General features: G+C 49.2%; 1 protein-coding gene across 2 annotated transcripts in view; it reads left to right on the forward strand.

Annotated features, from left to right (window-relative positions):
• The window catches only part of LOC133342812 (caspase recruitment domain-containing protein 11-like), a 47,677-nt gene extending 25,554 nt beyond the window's left edge, over positions 1-22,123 (forward strand). For both annotated transcript variants that reach the window (XM_061552112.1, XM_061552111.1), the window contains 13 exons: positions 583-691; positions 3,163-3,288; positions 5,092-5,352; positions 6,973-7,067; positions 7,635-7,796; positions 9,942-10,058; positions 11,110-11,235; positions 12,820-13,074; positions 15,232-15,360; positions 16,074-16,131; positions 17,582-17,672; positions 21,132-21,196; positions 22,047-22,123. In XM_061552112.1, coding sequence (XP_061408096.1) covers positions 583-691; positions 3,163-3,288; positions 5,092-5,352; positions 6,973-7,067; positions 7,635-7,796; positions 9,942-10,058; positions 11,110-11,235; positions 12,820-13,074; positions 15,232-15,360; positions 16,074-16,131; positions 17,582-17,672; positions 21,132-21,196; positions 22,047-22,123 — 1,671 coding nt within the window. The remainder of the gene's footprint in view (positions 1-582; positions 692-3,162; positions 3,289-5,091; positions 5,353-6,972; positions 7,068-7,634; positions 7,797-9,941; positions 10,059-11,109; positions 11,236-12,819; positions 13,075-15,231; positions 15,361-16,073; positions 16,132-17,581; positions 17,673-21,131; positions 21,197-22,046) is intronic.
• Positions 22,124-24,218: the final 2,095 nt, after the last annotated feature.

The following is a 24,218-nucleotide window of genomic DNA, read 5'->3' on the forward strand; positions in this document are numbered from 1 at the left end:
GAATTGAAACCGTGACTCCAAGATGGGAAACAATTCTTGTGATTGAATGTCAGGGGTGGCTGTAAAACAAACCTCGCAAGGCACACGTGTTCGTGTCTAAGCTTGGCTCGGTGGGTGCGGCATGATAGTTTATATGATAGTTGATACGATACAGCATTCCACAGTGTTGGCCTTTGCTTATCGCACGTGCGGGAGTGTATGCTGACACAGATGAGTGCGTGTTATCCGGTCGGCTACGTGAATGTTTTCAGCATGGCTTCCCGCGCTACAAAACCTTGACTTGGACAACTGTGCGAGGTTGCTATTGTTTATCACATCCCAGAAATATGAGTCACCTGATTGTTCTCGAACCATTTCACTGGCACAAGACTCTAACACCACCCTTCATATATTTTGTGAAAGCCTGAACAACACATTTTGGGAATGGATCTCTGTGGATGAAGCAATAATGATTTGTCATTGCCTGTAATGGTGACTTGAAAAGCCATGGAATGGCAACTTACAATTGTGACCGTGTCCCTCAATCGCATTAATTGATGAGAGTGCTCGTGATCCCCCCCCCCTCACCCCCCAAACGCGCAGGCCTCAAGGGTGACGCATCACCTGCGATCGTATGGGGTCATCTCCGTCCAGGATGAGGAGGAGGTGACGTGTGGTGACTTGACCCTCAAGAATGAGGCCATGCGCATGAGTGAGTGTCCCCGTTCCCTGGTCGCCTCGACACAACTCGGTCATGCGCCCCGTAGGAGTTACCTTTGATCACGTGGTTCACTCCCATGACCTCAACTTTAATATGATGATGTTATGCCTCCACTTGAGTACAGTTTTAATAAGTGTCGTTTTAAAACGGATGCTATTTTTCACTTGAATCAAGCAACGCGTTGAAGATTACCAAATCAATAACGAGGCAAATCACGATGATTATTAATGAGAGAAAAGGTAATCCTCAATATACGGTAGAGCTTGGTGATTTGGCGTATTAACATTTGCGAGTCCTGCTATCCGTGTTGTGTGTGACTTGACTCCACTTATCTGCAAAGTTGTGGGCAATGTGATGGATCTGCCAGTGAAACCTTCACTTATCCCCAACAAATAATTCACGGATATCTGAATAAATTACATAATTTCCCAAAGTGCATGCCAGGACAAAGTGCCGGTTTAAAAGACCCGACGTTCACCCGTGTATAACAGGTGGAATATTCCGCGCGATTCCACTTGTATTGTGAATTTTCGTCAGGCGAGCCGAAAGTTCCTTTAAATGGCTCGGGAATTGAGCTGCGCGAGCTGCCTGTGTAACGCATGGGGCACTCAAAGCTTCTGAATTGAAAGCATCCATGGGCAGGGAGTGATTTTTATGCATGTTAAGCGCATCACACAGGATGTGGATGAAGGGGTTTAAATGATGAAGAAGACGATGACGACGATGATGTCTGGCATTGACAGGGTGATGGTCACTCAAGTGTTGTGAGATGGCGCTCGCTGGTTTGTTGACCGTGATGATGATGCTGTCGCTGTCGCAGGTAATCAACCTGCATGCTGGTGGATGACAATGATGACGGGGGGGGGGGGGGGGGGGCGGGGATGGCGAACAGGTGCGATGCAGGGGGTGCTTGCAGCTCGTAGCTTGCAGCTGTTGGCACACAGCCATGATTTAAACTTCATGGCTGTCTAAATTGTAATTTTTTTATTTTTATAACTCCACAGTTTGTGCATTGTTGCAAAACATGATTTTCTGGAATAGACTGCATTTCCCCCGATGGCACATTGAAGTGCTGCTGTTCATTCACTGTGGAACAGACCTGTGCAGCACGATGTCGATGCAGCAGCGCCCTACTGTGAGGACTCCTTTCGTCGTGTCAATTGTGCCACGTTGACAACGGCTGATAATTCGATTCACTTTTGTTTCTATTGCTTCTGTCTCGAGTCCGGTCAATGCGATGTTCATTGTGCGATGCTTCCATCATCCTCACCGGTTTTCACCGGCAGTAATTGATGTTGATGACATTTTCTGTGATCGTGCTTGTTTCCAGACAGCTTAAATTTGTATTTTTTGCAAGAGGAGGGGGTGGGGGGAGCATGAGTTACCAGAAGGCTTTGGGCAGAATTTATGGCAATACCATAATCCCGGCAATTCTGGAAAAATCACCCGATAATGCCGGATGTAATTACCAGCGAAATGGCAAGGTACTCAAATTGTGAATGTTGTGGATTTACTCTCCAACACACCGGTGGGCTCAAGTAGTGACTCAATGGCACGTTTTGTTTACGTGACGAACCTTACTGGTTGGCTGGCTGTGTCGGGTGGTGCGGGTTAACGGCACATTAATACTCGCGCGATCTAACCCAACAAAAAACCCTTATTATGAATACCATAATCCTGCGGAGGTTTCTCGAGGTTGAGCGGTCAATACCTGGTGGTGCTTGGAGCGAGGAAGCTCCCAGCACATGGAGCGAAAATGTCACAAACACAACACACGGTGGAGCCAGAAGTACATCGGAGGGTTTCGAGGCAATAAGTGGTGGAATGGCTGATCACGTGAGGGGAGCTTACGACGCAGCCACCTTCTTCACAATATTTATTCACCCCCCCCCACCCCCAACGCTCGCGTGCATCTCCCAGAAGTGGAGCCCGTCGTTTGTGCCTGGCAGGACCCATGTCACGGGTTGCGTGGGACGCTTTCCCCTCGCTAGGCCTTAGCCCTCTCTTTACATTTCAAATCTTTCTGTTTCATTTATCGGCACTCATTCGCGTTTCCCCTTTTTGCAGTTACCAAGGAGTGGCCCCATTTTCTAACTGCGCAGAGACCGCGCCACGTTAAAGTGGGGTACCATTCCACCGCAATTTCACAACATTTGTAGTTTTCTGCCTAAAATTGGAAATGAAAACAGATTATGCCATAGTAAAGATATCGACCCGAATTTCGTTTTTTGTACATTTTATGAACCTCGTGCAACAGGCATCGGGCGGCAGAGGAAGCGGTGTTGGGTGTGGTGGCCATGTGATGATGATGATGATGGACATCATTGACAGCTCGGAGTGGGACGCAGTGCAGCTGTTTAACGTCTGAGGAATGAGGAGGAGGATGGGAGAGGCCCTCAAACAGTTCTGTTATTGTTTGGAGGTTTCCGTATTGATGACCGTGAGGATGTCCGTGTCTCTAGGCCGTTTGTTGGACATCTTGCAGACCAAGGGCAAGAAGGCCTACGAAGTGTTCATGACACTGCTGGAGACGCAATACCAAAATGTCTACACCAAGATCAGTGGAAACCCTCCTAAGGCTGGCCAAGGTACGTGCTTTTGTATTTTTTGGTAATTTATCGTCATGTATTTGCATGTCGCCTTGTTGTCATGGGCATTCTCTTCCTGCGTTTCAGTACAATAACATTTCCATATATGAAAATCTGTACTTTATGTGTATGTATGTGCATTGGTCTACTTATGCACATGGGGAGTGGCAGTGTAGAGGTTAGCGTGCTGCGCTACAAATCTGGTGACCAGAGTTTTATTCTCACTCATGGCCAGTACCAGTGAAAATGATCTCAATGAGTACCTGGTGCAGTGTATAAACATTGCCACTCGGGAAACAAAGGCGGCCGGGCGTGGTGCTGACCACCCATCCCATCGTGTGCCATGCCGGCCTTAATAGGTGCTACTCACTCACAGCACTTGCCCCAAAAGCCTGTTAAGGCTATAAGGGGGATCCTGTTCAAATAATCGTCACTGGTGTTGGCTGTGAGTGGGAATCAAACTCTGTTAGCTGGGTTTGTAGCGCAGAGCGCTAACCGTTACACTACCGCTCCCCAAAGCCCACAGACACACACACACATGTACACAACCTCCCAGAGCATTTCCCTGCTGTTTCTAAATATTTCGACGTGAAAACGATTGTGTTCTGGTCAACACGTTTGACATATAAACTGTTCTGAAGCCCTCTTTCGTAACGTGAATATGACTGCTCTCTAGGGTCGCACAACGCAGCATGTTCAGTGGAGGTCTTAGCCGTGCCATGGTGGCTCTCTCTAGCATCGTGTGCGTGGACCCGTAAAGCGCTCTTGTAAAGAAGGTGGAGATAGCACACAGACGGCATTTGCGCTGTGATTATTGAAATGTCCCACGTTTATCCTATTTTCTCTGTTCATTTTTTTCATTTTAAAATGTTCTGCTAAATGGCCAAGTACAGTCATCCCCGTGACATTATCCTTCCATGTGGAACTGCACACACGTGTAATTGAAACACATTTTTAATTTTACAAATTCATTTGCATTGAACAAACGATTCAAGTATGCACAGAGGGTAGCGTGCATGGGAATTGACACCAGTAGTCTAGACACAATGTGAATGACAATGATTATTACGAACGTTTATTATTTTGAACCTATCTGTGCCACGTGCTTCAGTAAACTCTACATCCCAGGTGACTACTTCCTTAACTCGGATAACTCTCTAAGGAAGGACGGGAGAGATGGGGGGGGGGGGGATAGGGAGGGATGGGGGGGGCTAAATGTGCGAATGAATCTTAAAAATCAATGTCCACTAGAGGATAATCCGTGAACGGGTTCCAAGTTGGTGATCTGCTTCCTCCCTGCCCCTTAATTTTGCACTTAGATGTTCTATAGCAGCCATTTTTTTACAATTTATTTACTCATACCTGCATTGATGGGGCGGCGGGGGGGGGGGAATGCTAATTTATTTTAGAACTGCTTTTTGTGTTTAGTTTGTTGTCCTTCTTCCGCGCCTCCGATTAGCACCGTTGGTTACGTACGGTGCAAAATATGTAAAAAATACATACGTACATACCTACGTTGCCTTGCTTTTCTGAGATCCACGTGCAAACAAGGTCCACGTTGTGTAATTAGTCTCTTTATTGCGTTCATTGTATGAAGGGATAAATCATCTGTTTTGAGCCATGCCTACAAAGCCACTCTTGCAGTATTAAAACCACATGTCACCCTTGCATTGATTACCATGTGCATGCTCACATGCATGCACTTGTCCTTTGCTACATACAGACAAATGCCTTCGTCTATGAATGGCTCCGTCAAAACCCCTTGACCCCCTTTCCGCATCTCTCTCCCGTTGTCTCTCGCAGAGTTTCCAGATCCGTTGCCGCTGTTGGAGCAGCATCACATGGCCGAGCCGTTCCCCCGCTGCCTCATCGCGCAGCTCGTGCGGCTCGAGTCCCAGCTGTCGTCGAAACAGCGCGAGCTGGGCCACCTGCGGGGCAAGATCGCCGCCCTCGAGGATCGACTCAAAATCCTGGAGGCCAAGGGCGTGGAGCTCGTGCAGGTGCAGGACCGCCTGCAGCGTGTGCAGGAGGAGAGGGACAACTACAGCGACGAGCTGGCGCGAGGTGACCGCTGGGGTTGGGCTGGGCCATGCGGTGCGCGGGGCGCAAGGTTTCCAAAGTGGCACATCCGGTGTTTAAGCATCCCCTTTTTACCAATTTTAATGGGTTTTCTCGTTTTGTTTGTTTAACAGTGCCGTTAAATTTATGATTTCGAACTCCTGGAGGGAGGAGAGGCAGAAAGAGAGAGAGAGACGAGTTAAAAAAAATTGGGGCTGGGAAATAGTGAGAGAGTGAAACAGAATGAATGGCGGCCTTGAGGGACTCACATACAGGTGTCGGGCATTCGAGGCCAAGCCAACGTGTCCCCCCTTCAAACGCAGGTGGGGCAATTGCTCATCGCTGTCGGCAGTGGTGGAAATTCCATGCTTTTGGCAGGCAATAGTCTCACATTGCACAACCACCGTTTCAACATTCTCCAACATAGTGGTGCCTACTTTAACCACCCTGGAGGGATTATTAATTCATTTAACCTGCTATGAGGATGATCATATTTCAAGAGAGAGTCGTGAGCTTTAGCCACATTGCCGTCAGGCGTAATCCTTTCATACAGCTGCGATATCCTCTTCGAGCGAAGGGACAGAGGGCAGAGGAATTACGTTTGGTGGGGCAGCGGTGAGCATTGGGCTTGCTCCGTGAAGGCAGAGTTCAACACCTGTCTGGATAAGATATACGGCTGGAAGGCGACACTCTTGGCAAGTCCTTGTCGGAGGCTGCAGCTGCCCCATAACTCGCATCACATGACTGCCCTTAACTTGAGACGGATTTATGCCCCGTTCAGTAAACAGAGGTGAGCACCTGAGAACTCATTGAGACTCACAGTCTTTTCCTTGAAAAACGGGCACAACATCTGCAACAAATGAGATTACACTTAAATAATGTGATTTCAAATTTTTAAAAATTTACACAAGGAAAAGATTAATCTCTCACCGCATTCAAAATTTGGCCAGGAAGCAAGAAAACATAGTCACGTGCCTAGATACTGTCTTCTGTTGAACTATACAAACTTACAGCATTCATTGTCAATGTTATCGAAGTGTCTACTCATCACGAAACCCGTGCTGCCTTCGGTAGTGCGCAATTGGGGCACGCAAACCGCTGTGAGCGGCCGCTCGTTGTGCGCTGCGAGCAGGGGAGGTGCCGTAGCAGCGAATGTGGCGGTGGTGTTGACGGGAGCGGTGGTTAGTGCACCACGCTACAACCCGAGTTTGATTCCCGCTCACGGCCAGCACCGGTGACGAACATCTGAGCTGGTCCTTAGGTCGACTCGGCCTCAAATGAGTACCTGTTGCAATGTGGCCACCCACCCCCTCGTGTGCCGTGCCGGCCTTCATAGGTGCTTTTCGCTAACAGCGTTTGCCCGAACATATGAAAAAGTAAGAATAGATTTTGCCCTTTCTGGCAATAAATCAATGTTTGCATGTTCACCACAAGTACGTCTGGTTAATGCAGACTCGATTTCTTGCGAAAGGTTTCTATTTGGTGTTTGACCATCCTTAACACCTCCTGTTTTACTCTTATTTTTCATACGTTGATACTGGCAAAAAAAGGCTCCATTGATATTGCTTGCCCCAACAGTGTGTTAAGGCTACACGGGGGGGGGGGGGCCTTTGTCTTTGTTGACAGTTAAAGATGAGAACTACACGCTGGCGATGAGGATGATGACGATGAGCAACGAGCGCACCGCGGCGCACATGAGGTGCCGTGAGCTGCAGCTGGAGGTAAGCGCCAACTCAACGATCCCTCGCCCTCGCCCTCGCCCGCGCCCGTGCTCCGAGCGGGAGAGACGCGTGCCCTCTCGCAGGCGGGGCGATATCGCTCTCGCGCGGAGCCGCGCCGTGAGACCGAGTCGCGCGGCTATTGTGGCCGCCCTGCCGTTTTATCATGTCGGTTGATGGCCGAGTCTGCATGAAGTCACACGGATCGATCGTTTGGCAATTTTCGAACGGCTCGTTTCCTCCCACAATTGCCAGAAAAAGCCGAGTGCTTTTAACACGTGTTTGCGTGTTGTTTGATGCTTCTCCCGAGTCTATGGCCTACGTGGGGGGTCTGTGTGTGTGGTGTGCACCCTGATAAATATCGCCACTGGAGAATCAAAGGCGGCAAGGCGTGGTGTTGGCCACCCAACCCCTCGTGTGCCGTGGTGGCCTTCATAGGTGCTCGCTAACAGTACTTTCCCCAAAAGTCTGTTAAGGCTATACAGGGGATCTTTGTCTTTTGTGCACCCCCTGCCGAACGACGGACACTGCCCCCCGCGGCTCTTTCTGCCCCCCCCCCCCCCGTGGTAGGTGGACGAGCTGAAGCACGTGTGCAACGAGGCCAAGCGCGAGTGCGAGGTCGTGCGGCGCAACTCTCGCCGCGTGCTCAAGGACATGGAGCGCAGGCCACACGCGGAGGTGCTGCTCCAGCTGCAGCAGGAAAATGCCCTGCTCCGCAACCGCGTGGGCAAGGTGCAGCTACGCTCCTCCTCTCTGCCACATCGCTCGAGGTCGTGCCACGGCGCTTGGCGGCGGCGGCAGCAGCACCGGTGGCGTGGAGGCTTTTAGTCGGTTGCCTTTGGAAAGTTTCTGGACGGTGTCAGACTTGAATGTATTTCCTGGAACGTTGTTCGTTGAGGTTGTTGTCACGTGCGACTTGCGTTGCGTGCCGGTCAATTGGTCGGCCCATCATAGGGTCATTAGTCACTATTTTTGTTATCATCGTTAACTGTGATTACTGCGCAGTTACCGTGAGCATGAAAATGAAAACACAATCCATGCACTGGCTCAGAAAGTCGAATTTTAGCTGAAGATCTTTTTTTTGTGCCTCTCATGGAAATTTATTAGTTTTCTTCCTCATTTACATGACGCAAAAGCCCTTTAGAAACACTTAAAGTGTTAACATGGGACCTTTCTTGCCAGTATCAAAGTATAAGAATAGGTTTTACCCTTTCTGGCAATAAAACAGTTGTGTTAAGAGCATGTTTTTGTTTGCATGTTCACCACAAGTTTGTGTGGTTAATTCAGACATGATTCCTTGCAAAGATTTCTCTTTGATGTTCAAACATCTTAACACCTGAGAATAGGTTTTCTCCTTTTTTCTGGCAACAAAACAGATGTTAACATAGATTTGAAGCTTTCGTGACTGCAAGGATTTATACTGTTAGGTTTTTTCGGTAAAGTCACGTAGGTAAAAAATAAAATAAAAAATTACTAAAATAATATAAATAAAATAAAATAATAAATCACGACGTTTCGGAGGCAACACAAGTCTCCGTCATCAGGTGGGACCGTCACATCTAGATTTGCTGTATCGTGATGTATTATTTTATTTTATTTCTATTATTACTTTTAGTAATTTAAAATTTTATTTTTTACCTATGTGACTTTACCGAAAAAACCTAAGAGTAGATGTTAACATGTTAAAACACTAAACTGAAACCTTTTACAAGGAATCATGTCTGCATTAACCACAATACTTGTGGTCAGAATGCAAACAAAAAACGTACTCTGATAATATATGCATTGTCTTTGAAACGGATTGGTCCACACCAGAGACCGCTTTCTTTTAACATCTGTTTTATTGCCAGAAAGGGTAAAACCTATTCTTATACTTAGTGTTATATCTCAGGCTGGTGATGTAAATTAAAGGCTGCCCGATGCATCATCTTGGATAAAATAACACGTGGATGCTGCGTGACACAATATGGACATTACCAGTGCAGCACAATACTTCACAGGGGGCCAGGGCTGATGTATCGGACAGAATTAAACGTGCACTGCGAGACTCCCAAAATCTGCTGAAGTGGCCAAGAGTTTTCAATGCAGAAGCCTAGCTCAATGAGCACGTGTGCAGCGGACGTTTAGACCGAGACCCACTTTCACGCCCGCGGTAGCGGCGAATCGCGAAGTCCAACCATGGAGCCTCGGCACGCTGGGTCGGTGTCACCGGAGCGAGACGGGTGCGGCAGAGAGAATGCCGGAGTAAGGGGTGAGGTGGCACCGTTGAAACATCCTGTGAGCTGCCAGTGGGAGGAATTGGCCGGGATGCATTCTCCCACGCCTTCGACTCATAAACTCTTTAATGTTCCGACTCTGTGTTCCTTATGACCGTCGACGTCGTATTTCCTGCACGCTTCTTCGCGGGGCCTTAGGGACTCGGTAAACGGCCGAAAATCAACAGCCGCTGCGTGGGTTTTATTCGGGCACGTACAAAACGCTCCGTACACAGGGCGCACATTCCACTGTTAGAGCTCTCTAAACGGGTCTCGACAGTCATTGTGCTTTGTGTTTTTTAAAGCATTTGATTATTGTTCGGTGATGTTTTTATCGGTTATGAAGATGCGTTACTGTTCAAAGCATGTACGTGGCAAAAATTGCTGTACATGTTTTGCATTGTTTGATTTCCAACTCGTGTGTCAACTAATTTGTGAATAAATTAACATAAACTGCACGTGCGATTAGCACGGTTGGCTACGTACGGTGCAAAAGTAGTTCAACATACATACGGACTTGTTCTATTTCGGATTCATATAGCGCACTTTGCAGGGCTCTGATTGTCTGTATGTGACTTCCCTCTTCTACCTTCTCGCCAATCTCTACCTCCTCCACTCCTAGGAAAAGGGAAACAATTCTAACGTCTCCTGCGAACACCTCCAGGAACGAGAGGAATTGCTAAATCAGATTTTCTCCCTCCGCCAAGAGTTAGCACGGGCAGAGGAGCTCAGAGATAAGGTTCCCAGCACACGCTCCACACATGCACACACCCCACACACGCACACCCACACACGCACACCCCCACACACACACCAAACATGCACCCCACACACGCACATACATCCCACACACGCACACACCCCAAACACTCCCACACATGTACACGCTCCACACACGCACACACCCCACACACACGCCATACACCCCATACACCCCACATACACGCCATACACGCACACACACCCCCACACACACACACCCCCACACACACACACACCCCCACACACACACACCCCACACACGCACACCCATACACGCACACCCCCACACACACACACCAAACATGCACCCACACACGCACATACATCCCACACACGCACACACCCCAAACACACATCCCACACATGTACACCCTCCACACACGCACACACACCCCACACACACACACCCCACACACCCCACACACATACGCACACATCACACATGCACACTCCACACACACACCCCACACACGCACACACACACACACCCCACACACGCGCATGCCACACACACGCCCCCCCCCCCACACGCACACAACCCACAAATACGCAAATACACACCCCACACAAACACACCCTACACACACACCCCACACACGCCCCACACACACACACCCCACACACACTCCACACACGCCCCACACACACACCGCATACACGCACACATCCCAGGTGTTAACTACCTCGCCTGGTATGCAGTAGTTGGTGGGTTTGATCCTGACCCTGACGTCTGATTATTTGGCGTTTGGACGCTCTCCCCATGGTTCGCGTGGATTTTTCTCCGGTTCCTCCGGTTTTTCCCTCCACATTTAGAAAGGTGCGTTTAGAGTGTTTGGCTGCTATGAATTCCCACGTGACGATGAGCCGCTTCGTTGAGCTCTCATTTGTGATGGCCAGGTCGCTTCTGAAAAAGCGCTACACAGCTCAGTGGGGCCTTTCCTGGTAAAACAAAAATAGTCAAGAGTAGCAATAGCTCGTCCTGGTCGCGTGATTCCACTGACACTCCGCCCTGCTTCACCCCCCGGCAGTACCTGGAAGACAAAGGGTGCCTGGAGCTGAAATGTGACACCACGGAGAAAGATTGCCAGATGCACAAGCACCGCATCGCGAGCATCCTGGCCGAGCTGCAGGACGTGGAGAAGGAGCGAGAGAAGGTGCGGACACACGCCCTCACGCTCGTGGCTCGCTCGTGGCAGCGTGGCATGCTCCTGGCATGCTCCTGGCTTGCTCGTGGCTCGCTCGTGGTCTGCAGGAGTCCGTGATGCAATCAATCACTTACTATCGGGGCGCACCCAATGAGGCCTCTATGTTAATCCTGCGCTGCGGAGTTGAGGTTGTTGATTGTGATGCAATAATCGGTTGCGCAAAACCTCCGGGTGTGGGTTTTACTCGGGTAGTGTTTCCTTTTTTAGCAGGCAATAGTCAGTGTTTGGCTAGGAATTGGCCAAAATCCCAATGCATCCTGAAACAAAACTAAACTGCACGTTTCTGTATTGCGGGGTCCAGAACAAGGAAGATTTCTACTGTCACCTGCAGTTGTTTGTAAATAATTGGACTACAGTTGCACCTGAACCAAGTAGGCGAGGCCTATCGTGAGCAAAGGGTGATTACATGTCAATGACTCGTCGCCTCTGTGGCCGTCACGGAACTGTCATGAACACGCTGGGCAGCCACGCAGTGCTCATCCTCCACCAAGCGAGCAGACGGTAGCGGCGAGACATGCGTTGGTGAGTCTGTCGGGACTTGGCACGGTGAGGTGATGAAGGAGCGTGTGTGTGAGTGTGCGTTAATGCAGCAATGTGTGGGGAGCGGGAGTGTCGCGATTAGCGCGCTGCGCTACGAACACGGCGGCCGGCGTTCGATTCTCGCTCACGGCCAACACGAGTGACGACTATCTGAACCGGTCCTGGGCTTCTCCTAAGTCGACTCAGCCTCAATTGTGAACCGAGTGAGATGTGTAAAAACATTGCCACTGAGGAGACAAAGGCTGGCCACCCACCCCCTCGTGTGCCATTCCGGTCTTCATAGGTGCTCGCTAACAGCCACTTGTCCAAACAGTCTGTTAAGGCGACACTGGGGTATCTTTGTATGCAGAAATGTACGTAGCACAACATTTTTGAAAAGGAGTTAAAGAAATGTGTTGCTTTCAAAGGGCATGATTTTATGGTCTACATAAGTCCCTCTTACAAAATTTCACCTGTACTGCTCAGATATGGGTGTGCTATGTACGAGTAATGTCTGGGAATCTGCAAGCAAGGCGCGGACATGCCGCACACAACGGGAATGCAAGCGTTCATTCGGCCTTCAAATGTAGACACATGTGGTGGGCCCTAGGAGTTATACGAGAGGGTAGGGTCGGCAACTTGGACACAAATCGTTTTCTCTGTAATCAGGAGGAGGAGGAGTGTCCAAGTGGGGGCACATGTGGGGGGAGACTTGGCAGGTACAGCAATGGCACGCCGAGGTTGATGAGCAAGGGGAGGAAAGGACCGAGAGCCACACGCTGGGGTCCTGTAAGAGTGGACCTTGCAGCAGGTCGCGTGACGACCAAGCAACAAACATTGGGATCTGGCAAGAGGAAGGAAGCTGTAGTGGGAGTGTGGTGGAATCGGCGGCTTTGGCCGTGATAGCCTCAGTTTCGATTCCATCTTGAAGCGTCCCGTAAAGCGGCGTCACTTTTGTCGTCGTCGTCGTCGTCATCGTCGTCGTCTCCGTCCGCGTCCCTCCCTCGTCCCAAGGCACTGGAGTCGCGGGACCACGCTCAAGGGGAGCACGCGCGCTGCCTCGCCATCAAGGACCGGCAGCGCAAGCAGCTGCGCGAGCTGCAGGAGCAGCTGGACGCTCTGCGCGTGGAGTTCGCGCAGAGCCAGGCGCAGATCAACAGCCTCAACGCCTGCGCCAAGAAGCTGCAGGCAAAACATTCGGCGAGCGGGACGGCGAACCTCTTGATGCCGGCGAGCGGCCGGGGCATGACCAGCACGGGGTCGGAGCCGGTGAGGTGCACCGCGCGCGCGTCTTGAGTTCTGCCCCGAGCCACCACGTGAATCGCGGTCGGTGGGCTTGCGTCTTCGAACGTTCAATCGCCGTCGTGCGTCAGCCCTCCGGGGTTGAGAATAGTTTTCTACTGTGCGAGGGTAGTCGGCCGTGGTTAAGCTTCCGTGTGTTTCAGGTTTATTTTGTTTAACCGGGGTGAGAAGTCGAGACGCCAGGATAGAGCCTCGTTATCGAGAGTGACCCAGGTCACCGGAATGGCAATGTGGAGTTTATAGCGCTGGATCATGCCCAAGCACCTCCCCACATTCTTTTGAAGAGGAAACATTTGGATTTCAATGTTGACTCCATGAAGCAAATATTTCGTATGACCACTATCGACTGGACGATGTGATATCTGTTCAAGGGACATAGAGTTATCGTTCATCATCATCAGCGGCTAACACCGACTGAGCGGAGTAAATTGCAACCGCACACAGCGGGTTGCGTAAGAAAGGTAAGTCGTAAATAAAATAAACGATAAGTAAAGAAAGTTTTTATTTTAGACTTCATGGAAAGGCACGTCTGAGCAGCTGTGTCTTGCGCACACAGACACACCACGGAGTTGAGAGGCAGGCACGATGTTCCAGATTGTTTGGGGCTGCGCTGGAGAAGGTTCCATCCCCCCTGGGGATCCTCGGCTGGGCCGAGTCTCGCCGTTCCAGTGGAGCGGAGTGTGCATTACGTGCCGGAGTATTGGGGGGAGGTGCAGTTTTGCATGTAGATAGGGGGGGCAAGCCCTGCACAGTGCGTTCTCGGTAAGGAGAGCAGCGGCTTTGAATTGGATTCTGAAGTGGACCGGGAGCCGGCGCAAGCTGCGGGGAGTTGGCTTAAATCGGCTAACCCGACGGGTCATCCGGGCAGCTGCATTCTGCACCAACTGGAGCCCTGTGCACCAATCCAAGTGGTAGATCTGCGTAGAGGACGTTCCCACAATCCAGGCGTGTTGAGGCAAAGGCACGAGTCCCAGGTCTGGAGGCGGAGTGGAGCGGACGCAACCATTTGAGTGTTCGGAGTTGGTAGAAACCTGTTCTGATGTTTGGTTGAAGCAGCACTCGTGTCAGGGCCAGGTAATGGTTTATCTCCGAACTCATGATTCCATTGTAAGGGGAATGGATGAGGTCAATGAAAAGTGTGCACGCTAATCTCCAATAGCACCATGTGAAGTGCGTCCTCTTAAAATCCGTTGATATCCAAACTTGTCTGGAGATTTTGATATTGTGGAACATCGGTGGCATCGTCTGTGTTTTGATTTGACGAGCGGCGGTCTCCATGGGCGAATCGCGATGTAGACGAGGTCGTGGGATTGATCCCGACCCTGATGCCTATATATTTGGAGTTTTTATGTTCTCCCCGTGGTCGCGTGGATTATTCTCTGGTTCCTCCACATTTAGAAACAGCATTTATTTAGAGTGTTTGGCTGCTACAAATGTCCATATGATAAGCCACTTCATTGAGCTATCATTTGTGATAGTCAGGTCGCAGATGCATATTGCTCCCCTACTTGGACGCCTGCAGGAGCCAGCGGTGGCCTCAAGCAGCCCACGATTCAGCGCGGTTTGCACCTCCCGATTGGCGCTGTACGGTGCGAAAGAAGTTCAACATACATAACAATCCTCAGCAAAGGTTTTTTTTGGGTTAGATCGCGTAAATAAAAACGTGTCGTTAAACCCCGCCACCACCCAAAGATACAGCCGATTAGTAAGGATTGTCACATAAATAAAACACGACCAATTGGTTACTGATTCAGCACACCCGGTGTGTTCGAGACCAAAATCCACGAGATTTATAATTCGAGTACGATGGCGTTTCGCTGGTGGTTACAATGCTTGCGGGCAGGTGGCAAGTAGCCGATTGACTTGGCAGTGGAAAGTCCGCACTGATGTTGAGAACACAGCCAGAGATGGAGTCGCGGTTCATGCTTTGAGAAACGCGGCCATGGGCAATGCTCTCGTTATTACTCCACTCTTTGTTTTGTTTGTTAATGTATTAAATGTAAATGTTGTTTTGGAATAGTATGTACCATTTTATTGTATTGACAATTTGTGAAGTCTTCGTGTGTATACATTTGATTCGTTTTTGCACAATCAAGGAATGCACGTGTGCTTTTTCTCTTAAAGAACCTGAGTCATCCCCACGTGATCAACAAGAGTACATCTTTGCAAGACAACATCTCGAATTTATCACTCGATTTCCACGATGAAGTTGGTCTATGCAACTCACTCCCAGCCTCGACCCTGAAAGCAGCGGTATGTGTGTGTGCGCGCGTACGTGTGTGTGCGTGTATATGCGTATATGTATGTGCGAGCACGTACATGTGTAAGTGTGTGCGCATACGTGTGTGTGTGTGCGTAGCTGCGTACATGTGTACGTGTGTGTGTTCGCGTACGTGCATACGTGCGTACGTGTGTGTATGTGCGCGTATGTGCGTACGTGTGTCTGTGAGCGCATACGTGTTTACGTGTGTGTGTGTGTGTGTGAGTACGTGTGTACATGCGTGTGCGCTTACGTGTGTATGTGTGTTACATTGAGACCCTTGTATTGCCTCTGTCCTGGAAAAGTAGCTGGGCTGCATTATATTTCTATCTCACAAACGGTAATCGCAACTTTCCACGCAGTGGTACTGCACGATACGTCCCATCAATTGAATACATTTGATGTTCCCACGTTTTGAATCGATAATGTTTTAGCGTGACTGACTTTGTACATATATACGTGGGTGACAGTTTCCTGCCATAATCACATGTCCCTTGTTGATTGTGGCTTCAGTGGAAATACAGTTTAAATTCCTCATCACGCACAACTTGCCTGGGATACTTGCTGAGATTAATTCCACCTTAAAACCGGGAAACATCATGAACGTCGTGTGTTAGACTTGTGTTTAATAGCTGCTCACTCGCAGCGTGTATCCTGTGGTAACGACATTTGGCGTAACGATGACTGTGATCCATCTCTGTTGCAGTTCATGGAAGCCCACCAATATGCTTCGAGGGAAGATGTGACTAATGGCAAGTATAAAGGTATGCTCAATCTGATTTACCTTAAACATTATCGACGTAACAAATGATTGTATTTCATGTACGTCTCATAGACACTGCAGTCCACTCCTGGCCCTGGAACCAACATTTTTTCTAAACCACATAAAATAAACGTATATACTATGGAACCCATCAGCTGGGATGGCCTTCTGGGAGTGCATCATATCAGCAGCGTTGGATCAATACAAGCAAACTAGTTCGGTTTCATTGATCGTCTGATGAGTTTTTATATTCTAGTGCACCATCACGATGAGATGCTGAATCATGAAGGCCGTGTGGCCGATGGGTCGTGGCAGGAATATAATGTGTGGAAATATGAATATGGGAATGAGACATAGAGTAAACTTTGGATTGCGAGCATAATTCGTTCTGGAAACGTGTTTATAATCCAAAGCACTCGTATATCAAAGCACTGGTATATCAGTTGTGATCACGTGACACTCGGCAGACAAAGCGTATACACGTACTACTCGTATTGCAAGACCTCGCTCGTTTATCAACTTTCATGGCGATTAAAACCGTTTCTGATTCTGATTCAGATTTTTTGCTCGTCTTGCAAAACACTCGCAGACCAAGTTACTCGCAATCCAAGGTTCTACTGTACTTACTTACTTATAATACAGGCTTTTGGGTTAAATGGCGTCAATATCTAATGTGTCGTTAAACCCGCCACCACTTGACACAGCCAATTAGTAAGGTTTGTCAGGTAAACTAAACGTGACAATTCGTGACGAGTACAGGACACCGGTGTGTCACTAGCACATCACACTGGTGTGTTGGAGAGCAAAGCCACGACATTTACAATCCGAGTACGACGTTTCACCAGTAATTACAACTAGCATCATCAGGCGACAGCCGGATTTGTATTATGGAGGAAACTTACTTTCGTCATTAACATTCTCGACAATAACACTCAATTGTGCATTTGTGTCAGGTACTTTTTTCTTAACAGCCAATATCACGTCCTTTCGCTTGCGTGCGTGCATTCTCTCATGCACGTGTTTTTGTTTCCTGCCGCCTCGGACGAGATTCCAAGCACGTGCCTCTGCACGTTGCTTCACGCGCTTTTGCTCGATCCTCGTCATCAGTGTGCAGGAAACGCCACCGATATGGCTTCCACGCACCGGCAAGAACTAACCAGGGCTGCCGGCCAGACTTGAACCGCAAACGTCTGCGACGGGCGGCGAACGCTTCCGCCGCCGGGCCGCGTCGTCATTTTGCCAAAGTGGTTGGCTTCGTTGCGATCGTGAGGCGGATTTTTGAAAAAATCGAGGTTCCGGAATAACGTGGTGGACATTGGAAGTTTTAACGGCTTTGTTCATGGGATGTGTGGGTGGCGGGATGGATGTGTGAAGGGGACGTACACAACACAGCCGATGTTCTCACGATAACGCAATGAACGCCCCTCATGCCGCCTCTGCTTTTCCTCTAGAAGGGTCGCCGACGGAAACCGCGCCGAACAAGGCGGAAAACGACAAAAGCCCAACGGTTGATTGCCAGCATCAACAATTCCGACCTCCCAGGTGATGCACGGCACCGATGGGAGCGGCTTCACCCACACGTTCACTCACCACGTTCACTCACACGTTCACCCACCACGTTCACCCACCACGTTCACCCCACACGTTCCCTCACCACGTTCACTCACCACGTTCACCCACCACGTTCACTCACCACGTTCACCCACCACATTCACTCACCACGTTCACTCACCACGTTCACCCACCACGTTCACCCACCACGTTCACTCACCACGTTCACCCACCACGTTCACTCACCACGTTCACCCACCACGTTCACCCACCACGTTCACCCACCACGTTCACTCACCACGTTCACCCACCACGTTCACTCACCACGTTCACTCATTACGTTCACCCCACACGTTCACTCACATGTTCACCCACCACGTTCACTCACCACGTTCACCCACCACGTTCACCCACCACGTTCACTCACCACGTTCACCCACCACGTTCACCCACCACGTTCACCCACCACGTTCACTCACCACGTTCACTCACCACGTTCACCCCACACGTTCACTCACATGTTCACCCACCACGTTCACTCACCACGTTCACCCACCAGGTTCACCCACCAGGTTCACCCACTACGTTCACCCACCAGGTTCACTCACCAGGTTCACCCACCAGGTTCACCCCACACGTTCACCCCACACGTTCACCCACCAGGTTCACCCACCAGGTTCACCCACTATGTTCACCCACCACGTTCACCCACCAGGTTCACCCACCACGTTAACCCCACACGTTCACTCACCACGTTCACTCACATGTTCACCCACCACGTTCACTCACCACGTTCACCCACCAGGTTCACCCACCAGGTTCACCCACACGTTCACCCACCACGTTCACCCACCACGTTCACCCCACACGTTCACCCACCACGTTCACCCCACACGTTCACTCACCACGTTCACTCACACGTTCACCCACCACATTCACCCACCATGTACACCCACATGTACATCCACCACGTTCACCCACCACGTTCACACACCACGTTCACCCCACACGTTCACTCACCACGTTCACCCCACACGTTCACTCACCACGTTCACCCACCACGTTCACCCACCACGTTCACTCACACGTTCACACACCACGTTCACACACCACGTTCACCCACCACGTTCACCCACCACGTTCACACACCACGTTCACCCCACACGTTCACCCACCACGTTCACCCACACGTTCACTCACCACGTTCACCCACACGTTCACTCACCACGTTCACCCACACGTTCACACACCACGTTCACTCACCACGTTCACACACCACGTTCACTCACCACGTTCACTCACCACGTTCACTCACCACGTTCACTCACCACGTTCACTCACACGTTCACACACCACGTTCACACACCACATTCACCCACCACGTTCACCCGCATGTACATCCACCATGTTCAACCCATACGTTCACCCACATTTTCACCCGTCATGTTCAATCGCACGTACATCCACCACGTTCACCACATATGTTCACCGACATTTTCACCCGTCACCCATCACGTTCACCTCACACGTTCGCCCACCACGTTCACGAGGCGGCCTCGCAGGCCCGGCTTGGCCCAAAGGCCACGAGGCGCTTACCCACGCGCCTCCGCGTGGCTGCCGCGTCTGCGCGAGAGACGTCGTGTGAACAGTGCCGGATTATCGTAGTAGCACAAGTAGCTACGACAAAGGCTACGGGCCTCGCAATTTCCAGGGACCCGCGCTAAATGCTTTCAAGCTATCAATTCCGGTTCGATGATTCTGCACTTGCCCTATTACTATAATACTATACCGCCTTCAACTTTATGAACGACTGTGTGTTTAAGGTTAGAGATTTGTCGTATTATCTGGCTGCATAGCAAATGAAAAAATACAATTATTTTACTGTGCAAGTAAAAATGTATTGTTTTAATATTTACGTGTTTTTTTTTTAATTTAGGGCCCCTTTATAACATTTGCTACAGGCCCCCCGCACTAGCTTCATCCGGCACGTCGTGTGAAGCGCCGCTTACTTTCTCGAGATTGCTCGTAGAAATCTCCAGACAAAAGAAAAATCGCCGGGACGCAATAGCGACGTTTGGGCATTGAAACGGTTGAAGCAGCACACCCAAGGAAAAATTAGACGCCTTCGAAAATGACGGAGGCTGTGCGTTGCGGCGGTGTCAACGCTGACGGCTTTGTGAATGAGAGAGCTCGCGGGCAGGAAACGCTGCGACAGCGCTCTCCATTGGCACCGCCGTGGTGTGCCAGCAGTCGTGCGTTCTCACTTCGGGGCAGCACGCAAGCCTTGTGTGGATCAATATGGAGAGTGTCGCGTTGGACGCATGGAGCGCCACGGTGGCGAGATGTTAACTACCTCGCCAGGTATGAAGGAGGTCGTGGGTTCAATTCCGACTGACGTCTGCTGCTGTATATTTGAAGTTTGCTCGTCTCTCTCCCCGTGGTCGCGTGGACTTTTCTCCGGGTCCTCCGGTTGTTCCCTCCACATTTAGAATGAACGTCACGCGTTTAGAGAATGTGGCTGCCACTTCGTTGAGACATCACTTGTGATAGCCAGGTCGCTTCTTAAAAAGAGTTATATAAATTTCGATTTAAAGCTTTCGTGACTGCAGGGATTCATCTTCTGGTTCTTTCGGTAAATTCAATACAATTCTCACGACGTTTCGGCCACATGCAAGCAGCCGTCCTCAGGTGACTTTACTGAAAGAACCAAGAAGAAGAGCTATATAGCTCAGGAGCCTTCACTGATAAAATTATAAATACAATTTAATTGAAGCGTTTAAAGTTATATTAGAGAGATGCTTTTTACCCATTTGCTTTGTTTATCCATCTCCAATGAGTCAATCGGCAAATCACGTGTGGTGAGGTAGAGTGTGGGTACCCCCAGCTTTTCTGGCCAGCGTGGAAGAGTAGGCCAAATACACTTTAGAGGGAGGCTCTCTGGCGCTCCCTCTCAGAGGCCCTTCCACCAGTTACCAGGTAAGGCCTACCGAGCTATGTAGCTCTTTTTCAGAAGTGACCTAGCCACAAATGATAGCTCAACGAAGTGGCTTATCGCGTGGACATTTATAACAGCAACATACTCTCAACACGTGTTTCTAAATTTGGGGGGAGGGGGGGGGGAAACCGAAGGACACGGGGAAAAATCCACGCGACCACGGGGAGAGAGACATGCAAACTCCAAATATACAGCAGCAGGCGTCAGGGTCGGGATCTAATACACGACCTCCTGTAGACCAGGCGAGGGAGTTAACATCTCACGCCCGCGGCACCGCCATTGCAGGGCTGTGCCTTCACCTCGCTCTGAGGGGCACTATTTCGTGGCTACAATGGAAGGAACCCTCTGATTGAACAGCGTCGCTCGTTTCCCTGCTTTTGAACTCACTGGACAGGTCGTGGCACGCGTGCCGTGTGTGTGCGCTGTGTCTGCGTGCTTTCGTGTGTCTCATGCAGGCTTCGTCACGGCAATTTCGATGCATTCAACACTCCTGAAAACCCGCGCGTTTCAAAACAGCACGGTATGTGCTTGCACTGCTCTCTTATACGACATATCTGATGCTCGGGACTTAGAATAAAATTAAAAGATAAAAAATATTCAAGCCATTTTCAACGGACCAGCGTATGCAAAGGCCTCCCCTACACCATGTCAATCTTGTGTGTGTTTTATTGACCGTACTTCACCACGCTGGTCTGTGTGGTTGGTGAATGAGGGGGGGCGGGGGCGCAGGGAGATGGCAGGATCGGGTTTGGGTAATTGCTTGCTACTAACGATAGTCCCAGAGTCCATAGCGCAGTAGCGCACTAACGGTTGCCATTTGCATTTACGTGATTGACGGCTTCATCGTATCTCCAGTCCAGAGGTGTAGATATTCTGGGCAGCTGGCCCCAGACTGACGCTACGGTTGGCGAGATGTTAATTACCTTGCCTGGTATGCAGGAGGTCGTTGGTTCAATCCCGACCCTGACGACTGCTGCTGTATATTTGAAGTTTGCGTGTCTCTCTCCCCGTGGTCGTGTGGATTCCACATGACAAGCCACTTCGTTGACCTGTCATTTGTGGCCAGGTCGCTTCTGAAAATAACTATGCGGCTCAGCGGGCCTTACCTGGTAAAATAAAATAATTTAATTTTCATTAAAATATTTATCTTTTCGTTAATTTTGCCAGTTTTGTAATAAAATATATATATAAACTGAGAGTCCATTATGGGGGGGGGGGGGTGGAAGAGCCCACGTAGTGCAAAATGTACAAACGGTCGGCGCGGAGTGTGGGGCCCACACAGTGGCCCATGCTGGCAGAGCTCCCGAGGAAGGGCTCTAGACGGCCGCGGTGTTGTTGTTACTGTTGCTGGTGTGCACATTGTGCAACAGAGGAGGAAGACCCGACCTCCACTGATAGAGACACAAGGGAGTTGCTGAAATTTCCCGACTGCAGGACGGACAGGTAAAACACGCACATACCACCGTAGCTCGATATATATACGCAGTAGATTAGTGCCTGGAGCTTCGTTCGTATGTCAAAACATCGTATTCGCTTGTGACGTTCGTCCTATGAGAATGCGTCACCAGCCTCCGTAACTTACCATTTCATCCTATAACACCTCTCACCATTCATATCGTAAAGGAAGACAATTTATGTTGAAAATAAGGTATTTTTCATACTGTATACTATTAAAATAAAAATAAAACTTGGCATAAAGAACATAGTGTACTGTGCGTTAAAAAATGTTCACACTCGCCAGGGTAGCCTTGGGCGCAGTCGTGAGGTTACATTGTCCACCAAACGCCACTGCTCCTTAGAGCACGCTGCTTGGCCGAGACGATTGTAAACAAACATTCTGTGACCTATTGGGGTGCACAACACTCAAGAAACCGGATCATATAATAATTCGATTGTTATTTATGTAGTACTATAGATGGACAACAAATTAATTATTAGCACCTATCTATTTCTGTACATTTATTTCTTGTTTTACTTATATATATTTTTTACCATTAATATAATAATTATATTTATACAGCACTTTCATCAAGGATCTCAAAGTGCTGTACAGGACACATCAGCAACAGACACTCAGCACAAAAATAATATTATAAATACGTTTTAACAATTTATTAAAATAACTAAACGTTTAATAAGCAGAAGCATATAAATAGGTTTTAAGGCGCATTTTTAAAATGTCCACGCACTCAAAGATTCCTAATTCCTCGTGGAAGAGCGTTCCATAGCCTGGGGGCCACAGGGGATAAATCTCGGTCACCCATAGACCGAAACCTCAACCTGGGCATACTGAAAATGCGTATATCGAACATTCGCATATCGAGATATTGCTGTACAAGTATCGATCAATAAGACCGCGTGGGTTTAGAAGTAAACATTTCCGAGGCGACATTTCTGGCAATGGCCTTCTTCATGGCAAATAGCCCAAAACGTCTCCTATCGTGTTTTTTTCTTTGAAGGCCACGGGTGACCCTGATTCATGTCATTCAGTTTTCTCGTTATTTGTGCTCGTGCACCACTGCCAATGCAGCATCACCAAGTCATCTCCTCATATGAAACATTTTAGTTTGTGTTCGCTAAAATGCTGTTCCACCTGGATAATCCCATGGTTGCAAGTGGTGTCCGTGGTATCAAGTGATGCACAGCACACAACATCGCAATGCTCATAAATTATCTGAAAATTACTCAATTGGGATCACATACAGAGCAGCAGTATCGCTCCCCACCAAAACTTGGCAGGACCCGACTGAAAAAAGAGTCAGCGGGCCTTACCTGGTAAAATAAAAAGAGTCGTAGTAGTGAGTCACGATTGACACTGGAGTTGGCCAGCAGCGGCTGGTGACACGTTAAGTATAATTGGTGAATACCATTCAAGAAAACAATCGGAGAGAGATTTCAGTCATCTCAATTGTGCCCTCATTTATGGCGGTTTTTGTTACTTTCGCACGAAAAAAAAAGGTCTTTGTGTGATGTGGAAAACATTCCCATGAGACGTGAACTTCACTCGGCTTGTGCTGACTTTGCACACCGAAGCCACGAGTATCTCCCCATGCCCTCGAGATCAAACTAAGAGTGACCAAACTAAGAGTAACCAAACTAAGAGTTACCAAGCTAAGAGTGACCAAACTAAGAGTGATCCCTTTTGTAAATCTATTGGTTGGTATATAATAACTAGCTTCTGTTCAATTGTAACATGCCAGAAAAAGTATTTGGTACGCGTACATTTACCCTTAGTGAACCTGATCTAAGGAAACTGGTTTAGTATTTGGTCGTGGGACACAGACACAGTGGAAAAGCATGATGTTTCACATAAACCCTTGGTTACTGAACGCCTTTTGAAAGACCCAATGCAGAAGATCCCTGCGTTTGATCTTCCACGAGGCTCATGTTCCACCCTAAATCGCATCCACTGTGCAAACCATGGCAGTAGATGCGGATACCCAATACACAAATGGAAAATTAAAAACGCTGCAGTGTGCGACTGTGGTCATCCAGAACAACCCATACAACGTGTGATGGCGCAATGCCCTGATCCACATCGT

The sequence above is a fragment of the Lethenteron reissneri genome, chromosome 16, assembly GCF_015708825.2.
Source record: "Lethenteron reissneri isolate LAM-NWPU_2019-01 chromosome 16, ASM1570882v1, whole genome shotgun sequence".
NCBI lineage: Eukaryota > Metazoa > Chordata > Hyperoartia > Petromyzontiformes > Petromyzontidae > Lethenteron > Lethenteron reissneri.